The sequence below is a fragment of the Megascapheus bottae genome, chromosome 4 (genome assembly GCF_031878675.1).
Source record: "Megascapheus bottae isolate mThoBot1 chromosome 4, mThoBot2.hap1, whole genome shotgun sequence".
Taxonomy (NCBI): domain Eukaryota; kingdom Metazoa; phylum Chordata; class Mammalia; order Rodentia; family Geomyidae; genus Megascapheus; species Megascapheus bottae.
The window spans coordinates 61,412,464-61,436,031 of NC_143512.1; the positions used below are offsets into that span (position 1 = coordinate 61,412,464).

Consider the following 23,568-nt stretch of genomic DNA (forward strand, 5'->3'; position numbering starts at 1 on the left):
CTCTAGATTCATCCACTTCCCTGCAAATGCCATTATTTTATCTTGTCTGTTGGCTATGTGGAATTTATCCATTCATCTGCAGTAGGGTATCTGGATTGTTTCCATCGCCTGGCTACTGTGAATAGTGCAGAGATAAACATAGCTGAGTGGGTGTCCTTATCATATCTTGAGTTATGATGTTCAGGATAGATGCCCAGGAGTGGTATGGCGGGATCGTAGGGAAGGTCTATTTTCAGTTTTTTTTTTGTTTGTTTTTGTTTTTTTTTTTTGCCAGTCCTGGGCTTAAGCTCAGGGCCTGAGCACTGTCCTTGGATTTTTTCTCAAGACGAGAGCTCTACCACTTGAGCCTCAGCACCACTTCCGGCTTTTTCTAAGTATGTGGTACCAAGGAATCGAACCTAGGTCATCGTGCATGCTAGGCAAGCACTCTACCACTAGGCCAAACTCCCGGCCTATTTTCAGTTCTTTAAGAAACCTCCACACTGCTTTCCAGAGTGGCTGAACTAACTTACAATCCCAACAGCAGTGCAGTAGGGTTACTTTTTCTTCACAACCCTGCCAGCATCTGTCATTGTCTGAGTTCAAAATCTTGGCCATTCTTTAAAAAAGGCCTTTAAAAAAAATCACTCACCTAGGGTTGTAATTGCACTAGAAGTTTACCAACACAATACCAAGTCAAACCATTGGCAACATTATACAAATTACCAAATGCATTATATATTAAAGGCTCATTTTTTATATGTATGGTATGGAAGAGTTTGTTAGAAACAATATTTGTGTAGGAATTAAAATTTAGTTTGCAAAAATAGAATGAGGAAAGAAATAAGGAAGAAGAACAATGCAAAGAAAAGAATATGAAGCATGGGGTTGAATGTAAACAAAATATTATTATGTAGGGGTAAATTATTGGGCAATTAGGAATTGCAAGAGGATAGAAAAGTCAATGTAAAAGAAAAGAGATTGACTAAAAACCAATAGAAAAATTCCTAAAAGAGGAATAGTATAGAAATGAATTTATTTCTTTTTGAGAAAGTGTGTGCTTGCTGTGCTCCTCCAGTCTATGGTCCTCACTGTTCTATCTACAGTCCTGTTCTGTTTACTCAAATACCCCAGTGCCATGGATTGTCTGTATACAGCGTAACTGCACTCTTTTATGATCAGTTAAGGCTCTGGACCTGGGGAAGCTGTTGTTGTGAGGTGGAGAAGGTTCTGTGGGTTCCTTTGCCAGGGTTCTGGTATGGGTTGAGCAGTTCCAGACATGTGAAGTAGCATTTGGGAGTGAGTGATGGGTTCTGTTTCCATACATGGAACTCTTCCAGGTGCTCCTCCTGTGAAAACCTCCACCTTGTACTACACAAGGGACGCAAGTGCAGCCCCGACTGACTTGTCCACAGTGAGCTTTCCTCTTTCCCTTTTAGACCTCCTCTCCAGTTCAGTGTTTCATATGCAAAGTGAAGGGAAACTAAGTCTTATCATTTGTACAGAAACCTACACTCCTGGTTGAGTATTGGGCTTCGGGCAGGAGTGAGGCAGCTTTCACACTCCGTTCTTTGTGTTGGGATGGAAATCCGGTTGCCACATAACCTCACTCATCCATGAAAACAGAAGGGGAGGGTCTTTTTATTTTTATTTTTTGCTGAAAGTCTTTTAGAACAATAGTATTTAAATCCACACGCTGGATTGGGCTGAGTGGTTACTCCTAAGAATATAATTGATTATAGGAAAGTCACTTCTTTTTTGCTTTCTACCTTGGGTGAAGAGAAACCTGATACTGGAAGGCTTCTATCTAATAGCCAGGGCAGAGCTTGCAATCCTTCATTTATGCCTCTTTGCAGATATTTTATTACTGGGTGCCACGTCCAGGTAGTTCTTGTCGAAACAAAATAGAACAAAAGAAAATGGAACAAATAGAGTTGAGACAGGCAGCAGATTCAGTGCCGTTTCTATAAGGAAGCTCGAAGTTCTGCCCTAGTCTTCTCTGTTTCCTTTATAGATCTAAAGATAGGTATGTTTTAATTTTCTCTTGTCGCTCTATCTATCTTGCCTTTTACTGGTGTTTTTCCATGGCCTAGGGACTTCCTCACCTTTCTTTTTAGCTATATACCTGAGTTTTATTTCTGGTTCATGGATACAGAGAAATGTCTCCATGAAAATTTGCTGCCTTTTCAGTGAGATTTTTAATATTGATGACTTAAGTGTTTTCCTTTTACAGTCTTAATTCCAATGTCTTGATGCAGAAAGTCACACCCATATTTTACTTCTGATTCCTATTTTAGTTCATTTTTCATAGTAGACTGAGTAAATATTTGTTAAAGATTGTACTTGAATCACTATCGTTTTTTTAGTGAAGTTATGTGATCATGTCAGAATTGAGTATGCCAAATTTCTAGCTCATTTTCTTAGAGTATTCTCTTTGTACTTCAGAGCAGGGTCAACCCTTAACTGTAAAAAAAAAGATGAATTGGCTATAAGTTGAACATCTAGCAATCATCTCTCTATTGTGATAGCCAAAATGTATTTTAGAACTTTAGCTGTACCATTCAAGAAATTTACACTTAAAAAAAAAAGAAATTTATACTTGCTGATGAGATTTTTAAGTAAGCCACATTTTGTGTCATCATGGCCCAGTGCTTTACTTGGGTACAGAAGCTTTTCTTCATCATATGCCTGTTTTTCTCTAAGTATCACTTTCTCTTTCATGATCTACTTAAAAGTATATATATATTTATATATATATATATTGTTTTTTTTTTTTGCCAGTCCTGGGCTTGAGCTCAGGGCCTTGGCCCTGTCTTTGGACTTTCTCAAGGCTAGAGCTCTACCACTTGAGCCTCAGCACCACTTCCGGCTTTTTTCTATGTATGCGGTACCAAGGAATTGAACCCGGGTCTTCATGCATGCTAGGCAAGCACTTTAACCACTAGGCCAATTTTGTTCAATAAGCTTCTTGTTTTGTATGTTAAATAAGATGCTGGATTTGGGGGAGGAAGATGAAAATGTGAGTGCATCTGATTCCATATTCAGCTGTTTGCATAATTTGTGTTGCCTCTATTCTCAAAACTTCTCTCATTTACTGACTCATTTATTCAATGAGCAAATGTATCATACCTCTGTAAATATTAAGTGATGCCTAGGACATATGGATGGAGCTATGAATTGTAGTACCTGATGGCTTGGTTACTTCCCTTTAGAAATGGTAAGAAGAGCCTTGCTCTACATTCCAATAGGTAGCCAATAACAGCTCTAATTCCACACTGAATTCATTCATTGAACTCATTTAGGCAGCATGTCATTGTTCTTTGTACTAGTTACACTAACGGCTATAACAAGCATTACAATTTCATTTGCCTGGCACCCTAAATATTTGTTTCTCATTGATACTGGATGGTGTGACATAGTTCCAAACACATTATGTGGTCACTTTAGGATCCAGTGTGAGGGAAGCTTCGTCACCTCCCATCATCATTTTGGATGTCATCTGTTCCTATTGCAGAAGGACCATAAAGGGTTTCATAATAAGAGATTGGTAAGGACCAAAGATTGGAAATCGTAAATATGATTTCCTTTTCTTCTGTTCTGGAACTTGTTCATCTCTAACTGCACTGAAAGCTAAGAAATGCAAGTAGCTGAGCCCTTAAAGAATACTCAGTAACCTGGGTTAAAGGATGACAATGAGCTTTATATAACTACTTATTTTTTTCTGCCAGTGCAAATAGAACAACTTGTCTTCCTTTGGTAATTGATTCTGTCTCAGGAATCCTTTGGGGACTGGAATGAAGGGACACATTTTATTTTATTTTTCTAATATGTGAATATATTAACAAAATAAGGAAACCAAATATTTGAAGGTTTCATTGTTTATCTGTTGGAAATGCTTTCTATCAGGAGATACTGCTTTTCTCTCCCACCTTGCAAATGTAGTTTGGTGAAATCCTTTTCTGGTGAAACTCCCTCAGCCCATTTCTTCCCATCTGTCCTCTGCTAGGCACAACTTGAAGTTACATCATCAGTTTTCTGCTAAAACCAGAACATTCCTATGTTAGTAATTTACTCATTCATTCACTTGTAAAGTCCTTACCATGGAAAGACATTGACGTAGAAGGGAGCAAGGTCATGGTGGGGGAGGGAGGGAGGAAGGAAGAAGAAAAGGAGGAAGGAAGGAAAGAAGGAAAGGAAGGAAGAAAGGAAAAGGCAAAGTTCATTATGGGATGTCACAAGGACATGGGTAAATAGAGAATGCTTCTTTTAGAGGAAGAAAATTGCTCCAACTCTTTTGTGCTGCTTGTGGATATTTTGCCTTCCTTAGACAATGAGCTTTTCAAAGAAAAATCTGTTTTAAGAGTCTTTAGTATAGTGTCAGGCTTATGCTACATAGTAAGTTGAATTGATCCAATAAAATACAAATGGACACTTTTTATAAAATTTGTTTACTATACACTTTCATTTATTTTATGCAGGACACGCCACAGCTTTACAATAGTACAATAATGTTATTGCTGGTTTATAAATAAAAGGGGCTCGAATTATGAGAGATTGGATATTTTCCCAGTGTCACATGGTGGGTTAATGGAATAGATCTCAAGTGTTCTGTTTCTAATCTTAGGCATTTTTCACTCCTGGAAACAAACATTTAAGTATCAAAATGATGCTTTGAGATTTATTGCATGTGCTTTGGGGGATGAAACATTAAATCACTTTAATCTCTTTGAGTGAGTCAAGAAATTGTTCTCTTGTAACATAAAAAAGAGGTATTTAATTTTTTTGAAGTGCTATCCATTTCTGGTAGTACAGTGTTTTATACCCAGTAGGTGTTCTATTGCACTATAAATATCATTGCTGAGTGCTTTAAGATGTATACATCTGATTTACTTAAATTGGACAAGCTTTCTGTTTGAGGCTTGTCATGAGTTTTCTCTTATGCAACTATTATATCACAGGACAAAATGTCACTGTGGTATATTCTAAGGGTTGTTTGTTTACTTATTTATTTATTTATTTGCCAGTCCTGGGTCTTGAACTCTGGGGCTGGGCACTGTCTTTCAGCCTCTTTGTGCTCACAATTGAGCCACAGTGCCACTTCTGGCTTTTTCTGAGTAGTTTATTGGAGATAAGAGTCTCACAGACTTTTCTGCCAGGGCTGGCTTCGAACTGCGATCCTCAGATTTCAGCCTCCTGTGTAGTTAGGATTATAGGCATGAGCCATTGGCACCTGGTTTAACGTTTCCTTTGTAATTCAATGAATTTTTACCATCATAGCTTGTGTTTGGGGTTCTATGGCTGTTTCTTCATTTACCTATCTCATACCCTCTTACACTTTCCCCTGCAGACAATGTGTGAATGCTGAAGCTCTCTGGATGTTCCAGTCATCACCAGTTGAAATATTTTTTACTTTGGTGTCTCTGAAAATCTTAAAACTTCAATCTTAGCATCAGAATTTAGGGTAGAAAGTCACCACTCCTAACATTGGCCCTACTGTGTTTTGTCAGTGTTTCCTTTATAGATTATTTTGATCTGGTGGCCAGTTTATTAAAGTTGTAGTTGATGAAGCATGAAGAAATTGCTAATAGCTGTTTCAAAATCACACATTTTCACATGAATATTTTGCTTTAGTTCTGAATCCACGTACTTCTCTTCCTCCTAACTATTGCTAGCTGCTCCTATCTCTAAGTTGAAGACTCTAAAATTACAAAGCACTGAGATTACTCCTTTCTTTTATGCTACTCATCTAATTTATCTTTCTACTGTCTTTCATTGACCTCTTTGAAATCATGGGATTTGAGACCCTGTATTTATTATTTGTTTATTTATTTATTGCTGGTAGTGGGGTTTGATCTCAGAATGGCACACTCTTACTTTGTCTTTTCATTTGAGATTGGTGCTCTGTCACTCAGGTCTTCTCCAGTTCTGGCATTTTGCTGATTATTTGGAGATAAGAGTGACATGGTCTTTTTCTGCCTGTGTTGTCTTTGAACTTAGTCCTCCTGACTAGCTAAGATGATAGTCGTAAGACAAAACACTCATTAGAGACCCTGACTTAATATATATCAGTGTTGAGTGTGTATGGAACAAAGGACTTAGGTTTGAAAAAGGAACTTTAAGTTTCAATGTTAGAAGATTTTTTTTTTCAATGAGTTTGTATAAGGATTGATCTCATCATCTGTGGACACACCATCTTTAACTAGGGAACAGAACAGACAGTGGGAATTTTTCAGCATGTACAGTCCATAGAAGGTGGTTAAAAATGTGTAATGAAAAGGATTAGACAGATGGTCAGAATCAGAATAGTAATGGTGATAGAATCCTGAACTCAGCTTCCAGTTTCTGTTTTTGATTAACAAGAATCTGGCTTTCATTTTACTTTATTTTTCCAAGACCCAGAAAATTGCCAAGTATTAGAAAGAGAGACTCAACTTCATGTAAATTGTTACTAGAGAAACTCATTAGTGCCTTAATCTACTACTGAATGGCATGTTAATCCATAGGAAATTCAAGAGTCCTTTAGAAAATACCTGGAATTGAAGAGTCCAGGTATCATAGTATCACATAGTGTGAACTATGTGATTAAAAAGAAACACGTGGATGTCAAGAGTATTAAACCTGATATAGATACGTATATAAGTATTTATAGATACGTATCTATAAGTAGATACATAGATAGATATATATGTCTTTTTTTGCAAGAGTTCTACAAAGATTGTCTTTTTCTTTGATTTCCCATTGATTGTCTTCTTGCAAATAAATCATCAACAAAATCCCATTAGCCATAGTTCATGAAAGTGACCATCTACCACTTATCCTAAATCTTGTCCTTTAACTATAGACTAATAGAGTCATAAAATAACAATTTTGAGTAATAAGCATTGTGGGTCAAGAGTTTTTCTTTATTTCAATGGCTTGTTAGTAAAAGTTATTAATCTTTTTCTCCCGTCTAAGACAAAAGTGAAAGACAATGGGCTACTAATTGTCTGTTTTTCTTTTTTGCAGGGCAAGATGGTGAAAGGAATGGGTGGTGCTATGGATTTAGTGTCCAGTGCCAAGACCAAAGTGGTGGTCACCATGGAGCATTCTGCAAAGGTAATGTTTAGCCTGCTGCTATGAATGCTGCTTTTGAAAATTCACAATGCACTAAACATCAGTCCACAGGGTCACCTGACTGATTTCTATTGTTCTCTCTGGTTCATCAAAGTGATCACACTTATTTTTGGAGACGATGATGACAATGAAGGTGATTATTCATTAGTTGGCTAACTGATTGTTTACCTTCGAGTGAAGCCAAATACCAGATTGTACTTTGAATACCTGCCTTCAGTACTTGGTAAAAGCAAAAGCTGTCATGTCTCAAGAGGCAGTGAAAAGATGTTGGGGTGCTGGATCGATGATTTGGGTTTTAAAATGAATTTGATTGTTTTCTATGATCAGAATGGAAAGCACAGTAGGAGGTAGGTTTTAATCAGAGCTATTTTTAAATGGACACTTGACCTCTTGCCAAGACTTTTAAAATACCCTTTCTAGAAGGGGTTAGAAAAATATGTCATTATAATAGCACCTATGTCTTTTATTAAAGTATTATAAATCATCCACATTTATTGAGTACCTGTTATATACTAGGCTTTGTAGGATTTGGCAGTAACTCAAACTGGGCAAGAATCCCTGCACTAATCAAGTTCATGTCCTATCTTCTCCCTTCTTTTTCTATAATAATAATAGCCACAATTTATCAAGTGTTTAATATACTCTGTGTGTCTGAACATGCATGCGGTTGGTGTAGTTACTTTTTATGATTCCAAGAAAACTGTAGAAAGGTTATGCCATTTGTCATATAACTAGTGGTAGTGAGGTTAGACCTGGATGTCTCTAACTCCAGTGTCTACTCTTCTCACCATGAAGCTATCGTTTTTTAATTAGTATCTTTGATCCTATGGAGGTTAATCTCTTGCCTGACTTGAGTCCCTTCACTTGTTTTGACTTGAACATTTAATACTGTGCCTACATCTGCTATGGCCTTTATTCATTCCCTTTTATTCTTTACCATTCTTAGCTATAAGTCCCACTAGTTCTTATTTTGAAATCTGCTAATCTGAGTGCAAATGTTAGTGCTATTGCATGTTTTTATTTAGGGAAGCAGCATCACGCAAGAGCATACACCTGGAACATTCAGATTTTACTTGCCTCTCTGGGGGAGTTCGGTTACAGAGTGATGTGTGCTTTGGAATGCTTTTTGTTGTGAAGACTGCAATAAGCATAAATTAGCATACATTGTTCAGTAAACAGTAGTGAGCAGTAGTCAATAAATATGAAACGATAAAAATGGAATCACCACAGGTGACTTCTGAGGGGTGTCACACAAAGCATCCAGAGTACCTAATTTCAAAGTCAGGAGGTTTCCAGACATGCAAATCAAATCTAAATCTTTTCTGTAACATAAGGCCTATTTGGAGAAGACTCCCTTTGTCTTGTCTTTAATGTTGAAGCACAGGCACTGGAGTTCTTGACTTATTTTTTTTATTTTTGTAATTTGTTTTTAAAACAATAAGCCTATGACTTACTGATGAAAGAAAATAGATTGTACTTTAAACTTTAGCCTAGAAGCTAAAATCACATTTACTTTTTTTTTGTTTTCAACTCAGTGAGGAAATTGCTAGTGTTCAGATGAGAACTGGAGTTTGGTATCTTTTCCCTTGGGTAATTTCCATTTGAATAAATCAATAAGATATCTACTTGTGATTAAAGTAATTGTAATGGTTTGCTCACACTTACTTGCTCCATAACCTTGCCAACTAAACAACCGGGCATCTTTTCACACTGCCTTCATGTCTCACAGTATACAGTGCTACCAGGAAGGATCACCACATGGACTCCCTGTGACTGGCAGTGTGGAGCCATTGTCACTTCTTTCGTGTGTCGTGAATTTGTCTACAGATTGATAAGAGCTGGACAGGAGACAGAAAGGGGGTGGATGAGGTTGCCCTGGTAACCTCTTCAGACAGTGACTTGTCCTTAGAGACATTCCAGTTGACCGCTGTGACTTTATGATTAAGTGAACAGGCAGGGGAGCTAATACTTTGTGCATCATAAAAGTTTGCGTTAAAGGACTAAAACCTGAGTAAAGAGGTACAATGTGGCATTCTTGAGCTGTGATTTTGAAATGTCCTGACGTATCTGCTAGTTTTAGGCGTTACAGCTTTTTGCCACTTTTTTTTGTTTCTTTTCATTTTTTTCTTCACCTGAAACCTTATAAGTACAGGTTATATATAAATATAGCATGGATTGAGACAGATCCTTAAAAATACCTTTTAAAAATGGTTTTAATAAGAGAAAGAAAACTCCTTGCCAGCCTTTGTAACCAACCATTCCCTTTTAGTCAACCATTCCCTCTTCAGGTGGCTCTCCTCATCACTGATGGTGAGCAAACACTGAAATGCTGGCACATTCAGGCATCAGGCTGGCATTAGAATGTGGTTCCACTGAAGCCAGGCATTAGAGTTCTAGGAAAAATGATGAAATAGGCATAATTTTTGATGTTTGGTCTTTTTCCTTTTTTAGAAGTTTTTTTTAAAGAAAATCTTGCTCAGGAAAATAAAAGATGAGAGTTGAATTCAGATCCATCTGCCCTATGTTTGTCACATCTCACGGTACTGCATCCTTACAAAACTGCCTTTGCATCCTTTTAGGGGGCCTCAGGTTTCAGAAGTATCTTTTCTTTGAGTTTATTTTCTGGCCAAAGTTGCTCTTACCTTTGTGAGATAGAACCAACCAGCCTTTAAAGGAAAATAACCTGAGGATATGATCTCTTTTTTCCACATAGCATTATTGTTACTGTTACTAGTAGTAGTGCTGGCACTGGATATTGAACTCAGAATTGGACTCTGTCCCTTAGCTTTTTGGATCCTTTCCTACTTGGACTTACTTCAAACTGTGATCCCCAGATCTCAGCCTCCTGATTAGCTAGGATTATCCATTTTATATTATAATTGTTCATGTTTTACCTGAGAGCACAGTAATCCAGTGACTACATTTTTTTTTTTGCCAGTCCTGGGCTTGGGCTCAGGGCTTGAGCCCTCTCCTTGGTCTTTCTCAAGGCTAGCACTCTACCACTTGAGCCTCAGCACCACTTCCGGCTTTTTGCTATGTATGTGCTACCGAGGAATCGAACCCGGGTCTTTGTGCATGCTAGGCAAGCACTCTACCACTAGGCCAAACTCCCGTCCCCCAGTGACTACATTTTATAACCTGTCTTGTGTATACATAACTCTATGCCACCAGGCTTAAGTCAGTGGGATTTGAATGTTTGCCATGTCTATAAGTTCTGAATTGTTTTCTTTCTCTCTCTGTTTGTTTTTTTTTTTGACTGAGGCCACAACTTGAATTGAACACTTGACACTTCTGCTCATTGCCTAGCACTCTTCCAAATGAACCACATCTCTAGTCCCCTAAATTGTTTTCTTCAAGTTAAGTCTAGACATTAGGATATTCTTGTTCCCCTTGTGTGCATTTGGACTCAGATTGCAAAGCATCTGATCAGGATTGTCCAGCTTTCTCTCAACTTTGACCCACAAGTGACCCGTCTCCTTCCTCATCATTCCCTGCCATGACTCTAGCCATGGGTCTTCAGTCTTCTCATATCTTGTCTTCTTCTTGAGTGCTGTCAACATTTTTGCCATTGTTATTTTTTTCACTCAGTTCTTCATGAGAGTCTTAGCTATTTTTTCCAGTCTTAATGGTTTATCATTCACTTATAGTTTGTTAAGTCATTTGATAGTAGAAAAAATTATCTTAAAAGTAAAAATTCTGATTAGTTCAAGGTTTCTGTATATTTGAGGAGTCTAAAAGTATAACTCCTTTGAACATCTAATGAACTGCTTTAAAAAATGACACCAGGAAACAACAAGGAAGGCAGTGAGGGCAAGGGCACATAAAAGGAGGGAAGAGGGGTGAGAACAAATGCAGCCTTTATCACCAATGCACACTATGTTATAACTGAACTCTGTTAAGTTAAAGGATGGGAAGGCAAGGGGAAAAATTGTCAAGATTTTGACATTAATCAAGATGCATTGTGCTCATTACCTGACATATGAAATTGTAACTTCTGTACTACCACTTAACAATAATACAAAAATTAGAAATTCTGGGGTAATAGAGAGGTGGATCATGGGTAGAGCATGTGATTAACATTTGCAAAGTCTTGGGCTCAGTGTGTAGCATTACATTCACAAAATAGAAATACTTATGTGGTTTGACTTTTTTCTTTCTTTCTTATGATAGAAATGTGTGTCTTTCCAGCTCCCAATCCTGTGTTATAATGTAGAAAGAAAAGCAATAATAGCCTAACAAGTAATAAGCTTTTTATCATGTCATATTAACTTTTCTTTTTACTTTTTTTATTTTGCTGGAACTGGGGCTTAAACTCAGGGCTTAGATACTATCTCTGAGCCTTTTTGTGCTCAAAGCTAGTGCTCTACCATTTGAACCACAGTGCCACTTTCAGTCTTCTGGTGGGTGATTGAAGATAAGAGTCTCGTGGACTTTTCTATCCCAGCTGACTTCACATCATGATCCTCAGATATTAATCTCCTGGGTAGCTAGCATTACAGGTTTAGCCACTGGCACCTGGCTTACATGTCATAGAATCATTTTAAGCACAATAGTTTAATGAGTAGCCATATTTTTTAACAGAAAGGAAAAGTAATGAGAGAGAAAGCTTATGAGGCATCACAGAACAGAGTTTTCCTTCATAGACCAAAGAAATTATTCTTGATCTTCCGGACTCTCATTACAAGGTTAGGGATCAAAGGAAGCACCCTTTACAGAGGAAACAAAAGCTTCTTGATAGGACAATAACTTTCACTCAGATAAAAGGACCTCCTGTTCTAAGGTGTCAAAACCCTAAAGGCTGTTTTCAGGAAAATGGCTTGCCATATCCATTGCCTCATTTGGCTAGATTTTCCCTGGAGAATATTCCAGTAACCACGAACTGTTATTGTATGTACATTGTAAAGATCATTCATAGTGGCACATGTTGTCTGAATTAGTTCAGACTCTGCACTGAATCCTGTGTGGATTGTCAGTGCTGTGTAAAGGCCAAAAATATCCCCTGTAGGATAAGCTAAGTGTGAGTAACACCATCCTTTCCTTTCATTCTGTGAACCTAGAGTCTCCTTATTTAGAAGTCTTATTTTTATTTCCTATGTCCCATATCAATCATTGTGTGATGTGATTGTCATGTCATTTGGAATTCAGTGCTCTTCAGTATTTTATGTCCAAGGATATCGTTCGTGTGTGTGTGTGTGTGTGTGTGTAGAAAATATTTTGCGTTATTTATCCATTACAATTTGTACAGGAGAGAAAGGCATCAGGAAGAATGATAATTAGCCTTGTTGATATTTTGGCCAGGCTGACTGGGGAAATCTGCCTGGCTTCCTTACACCAAACAAAGATTGAAGTATTCACTTGCTGCGTCAAGCTTTTACGGTAAATTATGTCAGGCCTTGAAAATTAGAAAGGAACAGAATGACTTTCCCGTTTAAATCTGTATGTTATCAGCTGCATTCCTGAGATATCTTTGCTTGTCCATTTGATCACTCTATTACCTGTCTTGTGACTGCCTTCAAGTACTTCTGTCAGTAGTGTTCCTGCCACTGAGCTCAGAGATGCTGGGAATACACATCTGAGAAGGAGAAAGCAGCTTTTAGTGGTCCATGGATGCTTATTACATAGCTACAATCGGTCAGAGTCCTTTGATTCAGAAGGCTTTCTTCAGACATCATTTGCTGATTCTTGTGGTTGACTTGCTGCAGATTCAGAGACCAGTAGTCTCGGCATTCTGCCAGTATTGAGAAGAGCAGAGATGATGGAGTCAGCAGTTACTACATGGGTGGTGGGCAAGGAACAAAATCACATGCAGGAAAAGCTTCTGGGACAGAGACCTTCTGAAAGCATTGAAGTGGGATCGAGCGTTCCTCAGAGAAGAAGTCACTTGAGCCAACTCCTGAAGATTGAAACGAGTGTGGCCAATAGAATGGAAAGTAATGGGTCAGGAGATGATATCTGTTCCAGGTAGCAGGTAGTAGGTAATAAGACAAAATCTCAAAGGCTAAGTTCATTTTACAAGCAACCCATTCCTAGAAATTGTGCCTTATCTAAAGTGGGATCATTAGGATTTTCTCAAGAAAGATATCTCAAAGGTGCATTTAGAAAATGCTTAACAGAAAAGATGAGGTTTTGTTGAAAGTAAAATCTCATACAAACACTTTTGACACTTCAGGTGAATGACATGTTTATATCACATGCAAAATCATTCTCTTGTAGAAAAAAAATGGGTTCAGGCCAGGAGCGTGGCCTAGTGGTAGACGTGCTTGTCTAGCATGCACGAAGACCCTGGTTCGATTCCTCAGTACCTCATACATAGAAAAAGCTGAATGTAGTGCTATGACTCAATTGGTAGAGCTCTAGCCTTGAGAAAGCCCAAGGACAGTGCTCAGGCTCTGAGTTCAAAGCCCAGGACTGGGGAGGCGGGGGGGGGGGCGGGATGAAGAGAAAAAAGAAAAAAATGGGTTTGTTTTTATGACAGTACTGGGGTTTGAATTGAGTCACACCTCTACTTCTCGATTTTTGCTGGTAATTGGAGATAGGAATTTCTTGAATTTGTTTATCTAGGTTGGTTTTGAAACAAGAACCTTAGATCAGCCTGCTCAGTAGCTAGGATATGAGCCACCAGTGCTTGGCAGAAAAAAAGAAACGAAAAAGGTCTAAATTTCAACATTTATTTGGAATAAATTTATTATGATACCCATAACCTTACTGTTATGACAGGCGGAGATTTATTGTTACTTAAGCGGATCTGTTCCTTCCTTCAGTATGTAGACCCAGGGTTTTATTCACACTTCTAAAGAAGTAAAGAAAGATCACGATGAAGCAAATAATAGAAAGTACTAGTGTCCCGGGTCATTTAAACACAAAATGGTGAAGTATTTGGGCTTGTTCATGAGACCTATGAGTATGAAAAGGGAAAAAGAGAAGCCGTGGAGGCTCATGAAGTTGCAATGGAACTAAAAACTATTGGCCTAATGTGCCTCCTTAGCACAGCAGGCAGCACATCAGTCTCATAAAAACTATTGGCCTATTGATATCAGGAGCTCAAGTACTACTCAAATAATTTTTTTTAATGCTAGACTCTTTGTATGTTGCCCAGATGGGACCAAACTCTCAGGCCACACTGATCCTGTCTTAACCTCTCGAGTAGCTGGAGCTGCGGGTGCCTGCCAGCCTAATGTCCCAAAGCTTTTTTTTTCCTACTCCTGGGGCTTGAGTTCAGTGTCTGGGCACTGTTCTGGAGCTTTCTCAGTTTATTGAACTTGCAGAACACTTCATGAGATGCCACAGGGGCCCAGTAAGGAAGGCACAGGAGCTGAGAACTATAGGATTCAGGGTGGAATGATGCAGTCCTGGTTTTCGGACTCTTTCTTTGGTATTCTTTGCTGCTGTACTCTATTGCCTGTCTTTATTAGGATTTATTTTTAAGTGTTTGAAGCTCAACAATTGTTCCTGCCTTGTGAATCACTAATATATGCAGCTGCTGTGCCACGCTGTAATGCTCAGCCCAGCGTGGTAGAACAGAGTGCTAAAGTGGGAGTTAGTCATAGTGTGCCTTCAGAACTAACCTATTGTTGCATATTGAAACTCTGACATGTTTTAATCTTACTGCATCTCATTTTCCCCTTCCTTTCTTGATCTCTGGTATGTCTTGGAGCTAAATGTGAATGGAATAATCAAACTATATTGTTCTAACTGCAAGAATGCATTTGGTGTGAGTTTCCTAAGTAGGGCATAAGGTCTGCCTCCAAATATGTCTTGTGAACCTCAGGAGTTGTATTTAGGGCATTTTCTGTACAATTCTATGCCAGACCTCATACAAGAACTTCAGAGCTCATAAAGAATTCCCAGATAGGTGATAAAACATATTACATATAAGTAATACTGGCTAACATTTACTGAACACGTATTAAGTACTGGACAGTTATGTTTCCTGTAAGCCTGACAGTAGTCTTGTGTGGTGAAATGGGTGGATAAGAAGTGGAGCATATGGATCTGACACAGATAGTATGGCAGGGCCACGGGGGTCCCTGGGCTCTGTCTTCACCTGCACACTCTCCTATTTATCAGAAAATGGCCCATAAAAGATCTCTATTGGTAGGGCATAGTTAATTCTGTTAGATGAAATTCATGATTCTCCTAAAATGGAATGGTGGGTTCATTAAAATCTAAGTGACTGCTTTCAAACCTGATATAATCTTGCTCAAGTAATGAAAACAAAGTAAGAGTTCCCTGCAGAAAATGTTTTTTAGAGGCTTACAGATTATTCACTTTGTTTGAAGTTAGGCTTGGAATTCACTGTGACATGCTGTATATGAGTTATATTAAATTTAAGGAGACCTGACAACTGCACAAGTTCAAATATTCATTAATTTCAGCTGTTTAATTTAGTTGCTATGACATGTGCAAGATTTGAAATCATGTAAGGAAAACAGATAGGTAGAAGGGAAAGGGAAATGAAATTCTCTTTCTACACTTGGACATTTTTTTCTACAGCCAGGTCCCAAAGCATATAACTTATTTCTGCATGTGTAACGTCCAGCCAGAATTCATATGTAATGCTAGTTTTACCTGAATTTAGGTAATAGAATTTGTCTTTTAAAAGAAAATCCATCCAAGAATTCCAGTAGATTCCCCTGTCCCTTCTGATTTGTTCATTCATTAATTCATTCAATTCATTCATCACAAAACTATTAAATACTTTTTACACTTTACATTGTTTTTGGATGCTAAGACCTCTTAATTAATTGTGTGTGGCAGCACTGATAGGTTATCATAAGGAGTAAAATCTTAATTAAACCCAGTTAGCTGAAATTCATTGTCTCTGATCATCTTCTTGGTGTAACATCTGTGTGGGAAGAGATATGAACTCAGTAAACAGCTTGTCATGTTGAAATAGGTAAACTACTGAGATGGAACATTGTATGTGATGTGTTTAGATGCAAAGAAAACAAGAGCAATCTTTTGTCAGTTTAATGGAAGATCCAAAGTGTGCCAGATTATGCAGCAACCTCAAGGGAAATACTAATTTAGACTCCTGGTGCTTGATATTTAACAAGGAGCTTAATTATAGTTAGAATAAATGGTCTAAGGTCAGACCATCGAAGCTAATGTTTCAATTGTGCTGAGCAGAAGTGCCTCTGAGGCTGCTTCTATATTAGGATTGGGCAGTGCTGGGATTGGGCAGAGCTGGGGGAAGGAGTTAATAGATGAAAACCTGGTTTCTACTCATAGTCTACCTTTTATTTTTAATGCTTGAAGAAAGATACTGAAGCTAAAAGGAAGTTTGAAAAGTGGGCATGCAGGCTGGCTCAACATCTTCCTATTGAGCAAACAGAAGTCCAAATTCCTACAGGAACCACTAGCTGTTTGAGAACATGAATATAATCATCCTACACCATCTGCCCCAGCAATGACCAGTTTTTCCACAGTCACTACATCAGCAATATGATCACATTGGAGAATTAAAGATGATGATAGGGACTTTGGGAATGAAAGTGGGATTGAAACAAAGAACTGAGTCCTCATCTTCTGCAATAACTTATCAGTAGATGCCTAGAATTGATAAGTTAAAAGGTATACAGCATGATAAACATAATTTTTACATATAGATGTAAGAAAAATACTGAAATGCATTGAGTAGAATGGGAAGGTATTAGTATTGTGCATGTATAGATTACTTTTTCAACAAGGAAAACGAAATGTTTTTAAAAGGGAACTTACACATTTGCGTTCTGTGTATGGCTCCTGTCTCTATGTACATCACTGTTGGTGTTTGTTAAGAGGATGTAATTCTCTAGAAAACAAAAATAATCAGGACATTTAAGTGAAACGTATCAGATGATACAAAGACAAATCTGAGAGGTCAAATTTGTGGCACTGGGTTTCCAAATAAATCACTTTCACTTAGCTATTTATTCCCCATCCTCACTGAATTATTTTGAGGACCAAAGCTGCCTCCAGAAAGCAAGAACTTGGCATTGTGGAGACTTGGACAGAGCTTGTGTCTGGGACACAACTTCTGATAGTTCCTGTTTTCCTACAGTTATACCAATTCTAAATGAGAATTATTTCTTGGTCATTATTTTAAAAAAATTATCTTCAAATAAATGTACAAGGGGTTTCAGTTTCTATTTCTGTCCATTTTGTATACAATGCATAAGAGAAACTTTATTATTTCCTAACTAACTTTTCTTTCTTTAAAACAGGGAAATGCACATAAAATCATGGAGAAATGTACATTACCGCTGACTGGAAAACAATGTGTTGACCGAATAATTACAGAAAAAGTAAAACACTTTTCTCTTTCTTTTAATATCTACTACTACCTTTCTTAAAAGAAAAAAAATAGAAGCATTGATTAGACTTGTTACCTTCTGAAATATGTTCTGTAAGTATGTATAGGACTAATTTTTTTTCTGTGGTAGAAAGCAAAGGAAAATTCATCCACTTTGGAATAACTATATGCACCCAAAATTGAGTCCTTTCACTTGGTCCTTTGACAGTGTGATTTTTAACACAAAAAAGCTTTATTGATCCTTATATCTTGGCTTATTAACATGCCACACTCTACAAATGTGTCAGGTTACCATTATGGTGCCAATTCCCCTGTACCTTTAAGCTTTCCCTAACCTTAAGTAAAACATTTCTGAGTTTACCTTTTAGGGAACTCATTTCAAACTTGAGCTTTAAACACTTGCAGTAGACACCACAATAAGCCAAGATCAAGATTCTGTTTCTTGAAAACTTTGTGCCCTTTCATGAAATAGGCCAGTGTTAGTTACTGGTTCTGACGAAGGCTGCTCAAATAAGAGAAACTTGGCCATGACTGGATACAGTGCCCTTTCTACTCTGTATGTGACCTTATGATGTTAAGATGACATCATTCCTCCAGTCAACTGGGAAGGAGGTATTTTCTTTATCTTCAGGAAACCAGCGAACAGAATTAGTGATAGATTCCACTCCCCCCACATCTCAGTGATATTTCTCCCTCTGCCAAGAGCTATAACAATAGCATCTTGTATTAATCCAGTTCGTTAGCCCTCTGTGTGATAGGAAGTAGTACTGGACTTTGAAGTGAGCTAGGTTCAAGATACATTCCAGAAGCCATACTTTATTAGGAAGGCTTATATAAAATTTCATAAAAGTAACTTACCAAGAATACTTGAATAATATTTTATCTCACTATTTATTCTCATTTATTCTTAGCCATTCTTTGAATCTCCCCAACTATGAACAGAGATTCCTGAAAGAATGCATTGCTTTGGGAAAGAAGGAAGAGCAGAACTTGAACTTGTTACCTTAATAAAATGGTAGTTCTATGGGGGATGATTCTAGCAACATTCTTCATCTGCTCTTATCTCCCTCTCTTTCCTGTGTCTCGTCCATATTCATCCCATATGTCCTTACCAGCTCAGCTCTTTTACCTCACACTCCACTTTCTGCCTTCTCAAATTCCACTCAAGCTTTCAGCCTAATGCCATTTCCATCTTCATCACCTTTGTACACAGAGATTTCATTCTCAAAGGGACCCACCATTATTTGCTTTGGTACTTACCATCTAGCACTTGCATTTTTTATAACATAACTTATACTGCTGTTAAAAAAACCAAACTTGTATGCTTTTCCTATCCATCAACATTATTGTTTTATTCATTTGTTCATTCCTTTGAACCAGACTGGTTCCAACAGTGGTCTACAAAAAGAAGAAGGGTAATGTCTCTATCCTAACAAAGACACATTCATGACCATTAGACCACAAGCATCCAGCATCCACAACAATTAGAGAAATATACACTACAGGGATCATGAAGGAAACACACATCAGATGCCAAGTTAGCATCCTAGACCACAGAATGGAAATGTTATGATCTTGACCATAAACCAGAATGAGATTTTAAAGAGCTTTAGGCAATGGATTGTAGAATCCTAAGGTTTCTAGCTAGCAATGCTGATTTACCTGGAAAGAGAAAGTGAAGTCTCGATGGAAGGCAAGAAAAGAATGATCTTGAACATTCTCAATTTGATATTTCTGAGAAGGGTCACTAAGAAACTTGAAAAACCACTTGTTAATTTAGATCTTGACTCACATGAGAAAGTTGTATTGAAATAAACTTGAGGGGAATCAGCAGTCCAAAGGGATGATTGGAGCCTGAACTAGAGATCACATGATATAGCAAACAAGAGACAGCTTATCTAAAACCATGGTACCTCAAGGAAAGAGTGTTGCCCATAAACCATGCATAGCAGGTACTCTGTAGCTAACTTGTTTAATGAGTGAGAATGCATTGCTGTTAAGTACAGTGAGTGTCCAGTCCTGCCTGTTCAGGTAAGTGAATAGAATTCCATTATCAGCTCCTAGAATGATTGCTATTTTTAGGTTGATGCCCTTTGAAAGAGACTTTGGAAATGTCGTGACTGATTGTTTCCTGCTGATAGAATGAGGCTGGGAAGATGTCTTTCTTGTCAGCACCTGGGATATGGTTAATGGCCTGGCCATAAAGTAACCTTTATGGATGGAGTCACATTATCTATAAGACATAGTCATTCTGGTATTGGTCCTGATAGTCGAACCATGTATTATAACTGCTAGACTTTTGTCTCTATATTTTCATCAAAGTTGGTTTATGCATTATACCATTAAATAGAAATCTTCCTAAATAACTTTCCATCTTTAAAAAATACATGGTTAGTTTCCTAATTTTTTTTATCTTGGAAACTAAACTTTGATAAAGATCTTAATATTTTTTAAATTAGGAAACTATAAGTCACATTGCTGTGCATTTTTTATCTTTTTGAATATTGAAGCCCTGTGTTCAGGATACCACAGTTACTGTTCTTAGTAACAGAATACAGAGATAGCTTTTCTTTTATTTGTTGTATTTTCATAAATTTACAGTTCTTTATTGTGCAAGGAAAAGTATCAGTTTGAATAGTACTTTAGACACATTTTCCGCAAACAAAAAGTTTCCATTTAAATATGATTTCTGCTTTAGAATGAAGCAAACTAATCAGGTAGATAGATTCTTTTCCCTTTAGGGAAAGGATTTCTCCTAGAGAAAAAAACCAACTCATCCTTTTTTTTAAGGAAATAAAAAATTTTTTTAGTACAAACAAAAGGAAAGTTTGCTGTATCATTTCCTCTTACATTTAAACTGCTTTCTATTAAAATCCCCCAGATTATCAAACCAGCAGGGAAAATAAACATCCCTGAACACTGTAATGTTTTATTTCCAGGGAAAAAAAATTGTCAAACCAACCCACAAGTTAGGCCACAAAGGAGTAAGAACCTGCCTGTACTGTCTTAAATGTGGTTCACAGAATGTGTTTGCTCATATATCTGTTCTGTATCACAGTTTTGGATAGTTGTTTCTTATAATATACAACTACAGGTCTTTCAGAACCTGGATAACTTCTTTTATAATAATGACTCTTACTTTTTTAAAAAAAAATTACTGCTATTTTATCCAGCAGCATTTATAAACTTTTTCATCCTTCCTTTTTTTCTTTCCAGATCTCCTCTGCCTCGCTCCATTTCTTTATTCATTCCTTTCTTTCTTCAAATCACTATTAGCCATCTCTTTGTATACCAGTATTATCTTTAAGAGAAGGAAGGTAGTTTTTAAAAACTGGCTATGAGAGAAACAAGTGCCATAGTAGTTAACACGATAGTACTTATTTCCTGGCAAAACTGCTTACTGATCAGAGACTTGGTACTTTTTTCTAATAGATACATTTACAATAGTTGACATATATATTTTTTTCATTGATGATTTTCAGTAGTCTTTTGTTTGGACCTTGTTTCTTTGTTAAGAACTTGGGAGACTATTTGTGCTGTATTGTAATTGTCGTGATGGAAACTGTCACTGTCATTTTCTTGACTCCCACAGGCTGTGTTTGACGTGGACAAGAAGAAGGGGCTGACTCTGATTGAGCTCTGGGAAGGCCTGACAGTGGATGACATAAAGAAGACCACGGGGTGTGATTTTGCAGTAAGTCTATGCCAGATCCAGTCAGGGTCTCTGTCTGTGCCAAATTCAGCCAGGTGTGCGGTACTTTGCTTGAGCAGTGGGCTTTTACACGACAGGCGCCATTCGTTTCTGACCATTGGGGAGGAGGAACAGGGAAGTTGAACAGGATAGGAAGAAAAGGCACAGCAGATGAAATCAAGGAGCGGAACTCTGACACACAGTTGGTCCACGGCTTGGCTCAGGAGTAAGAAAGAGGAGTGGGAGAAGCCCCTAGAAGCAGCTAGTGACAAGGGTGAGCTTGAACTCTGAGGGACTCTGCAACGTCCCTGGAATTCTGTTGCACATTAATATACATGAGCTGTGGTTACAGCTGATTACCTAAAAAACCCGAACCCTTCTGGGAGAAATGACACTCCCTATTCCTGAACCCATCTATGATTTAGGACTTTCAGTTTATTCACATCTATGCCTATTACTCCAGCCGTTGATGATATTGAAAGGATAAGGTTCTGACTCTAGCAAATTACAATCACGGGATACTTCTGTCCTGCCTTTAAAGTAATCAGACAGAAAGCAGGTGAATATGGAAAAAAATACTCATTTAAGAAACTCCTGAATTCCCTTTTAAAACAAGACAATACCCACATATAAAAATTTCCCCTTTAAAACAAGGGCTTGTTCATAAATCACCAAACACCCACCTCTTGGGGATAGACAGAGCCACTCCATGCATTTGATGTTTCACTGAGGAAAGATGATACGCCTTTGAAACACAAAGGAAAGGCATTAGATTCCCTGACAATTTTTTTAGGAATCCACCTACTATAATTACAACACCAAACAATTATAATAAGAGGAAAATACACTAATGTTGCAACTATACATCCTGAAGAAACCAACTTTAATTATTTGATTTTATGTGTATTTCACATATAACTTCCTGTGAACTCCATGCCTCATTTACACCTATTAGTATATAACAAATTTCTTTAAAACAACTTCATTGCATAATTCATTATCCACATAATAACTGTTCCTGGTATGGTACCAAGGTCTTTGTATATTAACCTTTTCTAAACTTCACTCTGGAAAAAGAATATCTCGCAATAATACTTCCCTTGAAAAGCACATCGTTAATTAACCCTAGAAGGAAGGCAAGAGATTTGTTTATACTTTAACTATGGAGGCTTTTTTACTACAGTAATAAAAATCAAACCATTCTGAATCAGTTGTTCTTTTTTTCAATTTTCTGATGCAAAAAAATACAACAAAAGATCATAGTTATCTAGTTCTTTTTTTATTCATGTAAGTCAGAAGTGAAAAAAGATGATTTCTTTTGTTTTTATTTTGTCTTTGCAAAATACTGTTAGTTCCCATGTGTTTGTATACTGTCAATTATTTTGGTGGCCCACTTGCACTCCTGTGTCATAGGCTTCAAAAATTATTATTTTTTAAAGGCGCACATACGTATGGATTATCATATGGTGTTTCAATAAACATTATGCCTAATGTTCAAATCAGAGCAAATGATAGAAACTTTCCAAATCCTTTTCTGTAGCTTTTTCTTGAGATGCAGAGTGTATCATTGTCACCTCCCTGCATCCTAGTCTGCAGCACAATCCAGCATTTCTAAGTTATATGGAACTCAATGTTCTACCCGTTGACCATGGCTTTTCTCCATGGCTTGTCCCTGTCACTCTCTCAAGCTGTGAAGTCTCCTCTCAGCATCTAGGAAGTTGTCTTTTTCACATGTGAGTGTGATCATGTGGTCCCTGTGTTTCCCTGCCTGCCTTCTTTCACTGAACGTATACTCAGTGTTTGGTGAGAATGGCAGGATTTTGTGCAGGCTGGTGGGCATGGGCTGGTGGTTACTTAGGTTGTTATCAATCCCTGGCTGTTGTAAACAGGGATGAGTGTGGGAACACAGTTGTCTCTTAGCTCTACTCATTTCATTTCCCATGTTTACACACCCAGGAATGGGATTATTGGAAGACGGTAGTTCTACTTTTAAGTTTTGAGAAACCTTTATTCTGATTTCTATATTGGTTTCAGTAATTTATATTCCTACCATGCATCACTTTTCTATATAATGTTCCAAACACTGGCTATCTTTTGTTTTCTTTACTCTTGAGATACTATCTTATTTTTCTGATAATAGCCAGATGAACTGTTTGTTATGGGGTAATTTATCTCATTGTGGTTTTGATGTTGAGCACACAAACTGTTAAACATTTGTGGGTCGTAGTTTGTTATTTAGGTCATTGCCTGTGTGTGTGTGTGTGTGTGTGTGTGTGTGTGTGTGTGTGTGTCCTGAGGCTTGAACTCAGAGCCTGGGCACTGTTCCTGAGCTTTTGTGTTCAAGGCTAATATTCTCCTGGACACAGGTAAACTTCCAGCATTTTTTGGAATTTCTTGACCAGGCTAGCTTAGATTTCAACCTCCTGTGTAGCTAGGATTACAGATCTGGAGTCACCACATCATATATTTTTTTTTTGCCAGTCCAGGCCTT

At 37.6% G+C, this 23,568-nt stretch overlaps 1 protein-coding gene across 1 annotated transcript in view; it reads left to right on the forward strand.

Annotated features, from left to right (window-relative positions):
- The window catches only part of Oxct1 (3-oxoacid CoA-transferase 1), a 124,557-nt gene that overhangs the window by 95,437 nt on the left and 5,552 nt on the right, over positions 1–23,568 (forward strand). The window contains exons 14-16 of the mRNA XM_090331997.1: positions 6,985–7,074; positions 17,298–17,378; positions 20,979–21,080. Coding sequence (XP_090188123.1) covers positions 6,985–7,074; positions 17,298–17,378; positions 20,979–21,080 — 273 coding nt within the window. The remainder of the gene's footprint in view (positions 1–6,984; positions 7,075–17,297; positions 17,379–20,978; positions 21,081–23,568) is intronic.